Source organism: Terrapene carolina, unplaced genomic scaffold (assembly GCF_002925995.2).
Source record: "Terrapene carolina triunguis isolate 2854851 unplaced genomic scaffold, T_m_triunguis-2.0 Scaffold27564, whole genome shotgun sequence".
Taxonomy (NCBI): Eukaryota; Metazoa; Chordata; order Testudines; family Emydidae; genus Terrapene; species Terrapene triunguis.
This window is the reverse complement of record NW_020691915.1, coordinates 936-2962: the sequence shown is the minus strand read 5'-3', so window position 1 is coordinate 2962 and position 2027 is coordinate 936. Positions and strand designations below refer to the sequence as shown.

Sequence of the window (2027 nt, the reverse complement as noted above, 5' to 3'; positions counted from 1 at the left end):
ACAGCGGGAGGGGAATAGAGGAGCAAGCAACAGGGGCGGGGCCTTGGGGGGAAGAGGTAAAGCAGGGAAGGGGCCTTGGCAGAAGAGGTGAGGAAGGGGTGGGGTTTCGGGGTCCAGTTACCAGCAAGTAGAGACGTGGCAACCCACTGAATTGTACATAGACCAATTCCCCAGTTTGTCATGCTGACACAGCACAGTAAGGTCAGGAAAGGATTTAATGTCTTTTTGACTGTCCAGTAAGTGATTCAAGGAAGAGGGCCCAGAACCATGTCACCAGCCAGCTCTGCACGGAGCTCGGTCTGAGAGCCAGAGCACCAGGAGGAAACTTTACATCCCTTTATGAGTAAGTAGCTGGAGCAGCCTGTCGCGGATCTGTTTGGTCCTCACCCCATAAATGATGGGGTGTAGCACGGGGGGCATGAGCAGGTACCCGTTGGCAATGAGAATGTGGAAATGCAGGGCCACATTCTGGCCAAACCGATGCATGAGGAAAGACAAGAGACCTGGGATGTAAGAGGCTAAAGTGACACAGAGGTGGGAGCCGCAGGTCCCAAAAGTCTTGAGCCGGGCGTCCTTTGTGGGGAGGCTGAAGATGGCCCTGAGAATCCGGGTGTAGGTCACAGTGATAAAAATCATATCCAGACCAACCACCAAGAGTGCCATAAAGAGTCCAAAGTAACTACTGACGCGGATGTCGGCACAGGCTAGCTTCATCACGGCCATGTGCTCACAGTACAAGTGGGGGATAATGTTGGTTCTGCAATATGGCCCTTGCCTTGCCAGGAAGGGATATGGCAGAACGATTATGCCGCCGCGCAGCATCACGGCCAGGCCAATCTTTGCCACCATAGAGTTTGTCAGGATGGCAGAATGTCTCAGTGGATGGCAGATGGCCACATAGCGATCCAAAGCCATAGCCACAAGGATCCCACAGTCCACCACTAACAAGCAGTTAGCGAAGTACATCTGGGTGAGACAGGCACTGAAACCGATCTCCCTGGAATTGAACCAGAAGATGCTCAGCATTTTGGGCAGGGTAGATGTAGACAGGACCAAGTCGCTGACAGCCATCATGCAGAGGAAATAGTACATGGGCTCATGGAGGCTTGGCTCCCTCTTCACAATGAAAAGGATGGAAAAGTTCCCCAAGATGACTATGGCGTACATGGTGCAGAAGGGGATGGAGATCCAGATGTGGGCTGTCTCCAGGCCAGGAATGCCCAGCAGGATGAAGGTGGAGGGGTTGGTGAAGTCAGTTGTGTTGGAATCTGCCATGGAGTAGGGGAGAAAGTGTCCAACTCTGAGGCAGAACGGTGTCTCTGGAATGTACCGTACTTTCCCCTGACTTCCTGTATGTGCCCAGGGTGTAGGGTGATGGTCGCAGTACAAATGCCTGGATGGAGAAACAATGTTAATATGAGACATACATGCACTACTGGAGGCTGTTCTCATGGGTGAAGCAGATTGGTCGCTCTTCACACACTGAACAATGACATTTTCATTATTCAGATAAATGAATTATGAAGAACTGGCCCTAATAATCCCAATTCTATATTTGATGGTGCTCCATGCATCAATAATTCTACATGTCTTGGTGTGGGAAACCTTAATAGGCACCAGCAGGAACCACAAGTGTGGATACCGGTTATCCATCATTGTTCCATAATGCAATGAAAGCCAGGCTTGAGAGTCCATGCTGTAGGGAGCTTCCCATTCACCTGATTGCTCAAAATCTGAGATTGTAAAAAAAAAAAAAAAAAAAACCTTTGCCAAGACATGTGCCAGGGTGAAACATCCCAACTAGAACAGACCTCGGGGAAAAGACTTGAGTGTCATTGATAGCAGGTTAACAAAACACATGCTCATTTGCAGTAAGAAAAACAGGAGTACTTGTGGCACCTTAGAGACTAACAAATTTATTTGAGCATAGGCTTTCGTGGGCTACAGCCCACTTCATCAGATGCATAGAATGGAACATACAGCAAGATATTTATACATACAGAGAACATGAAAAGGTGGAAGTGCCC

At 49.1% G+C, this 2027-nt stretch overlaps 1 protein-coding gene across 1 annotated transcript; it reads right to left on the bottom strand.

Moving 5' to 3' along the window:
• Positions 1–327: 327 nt before the first annotated feature.
• Positions 328–1275, bottom strand: LOC112124608 (olfactory receptor 52R1-like). The gene has a single exon (XM_024223087.1). The coding sequence runs from the start codon at positions 1273–1275 to the stop codon at positions 328–330; it is 948 nt and encodes a 315-aa protein (XP_024078855.1).
• Between the last annotated feature and the right edge of the window lie 752 nt (positions 1276–2027).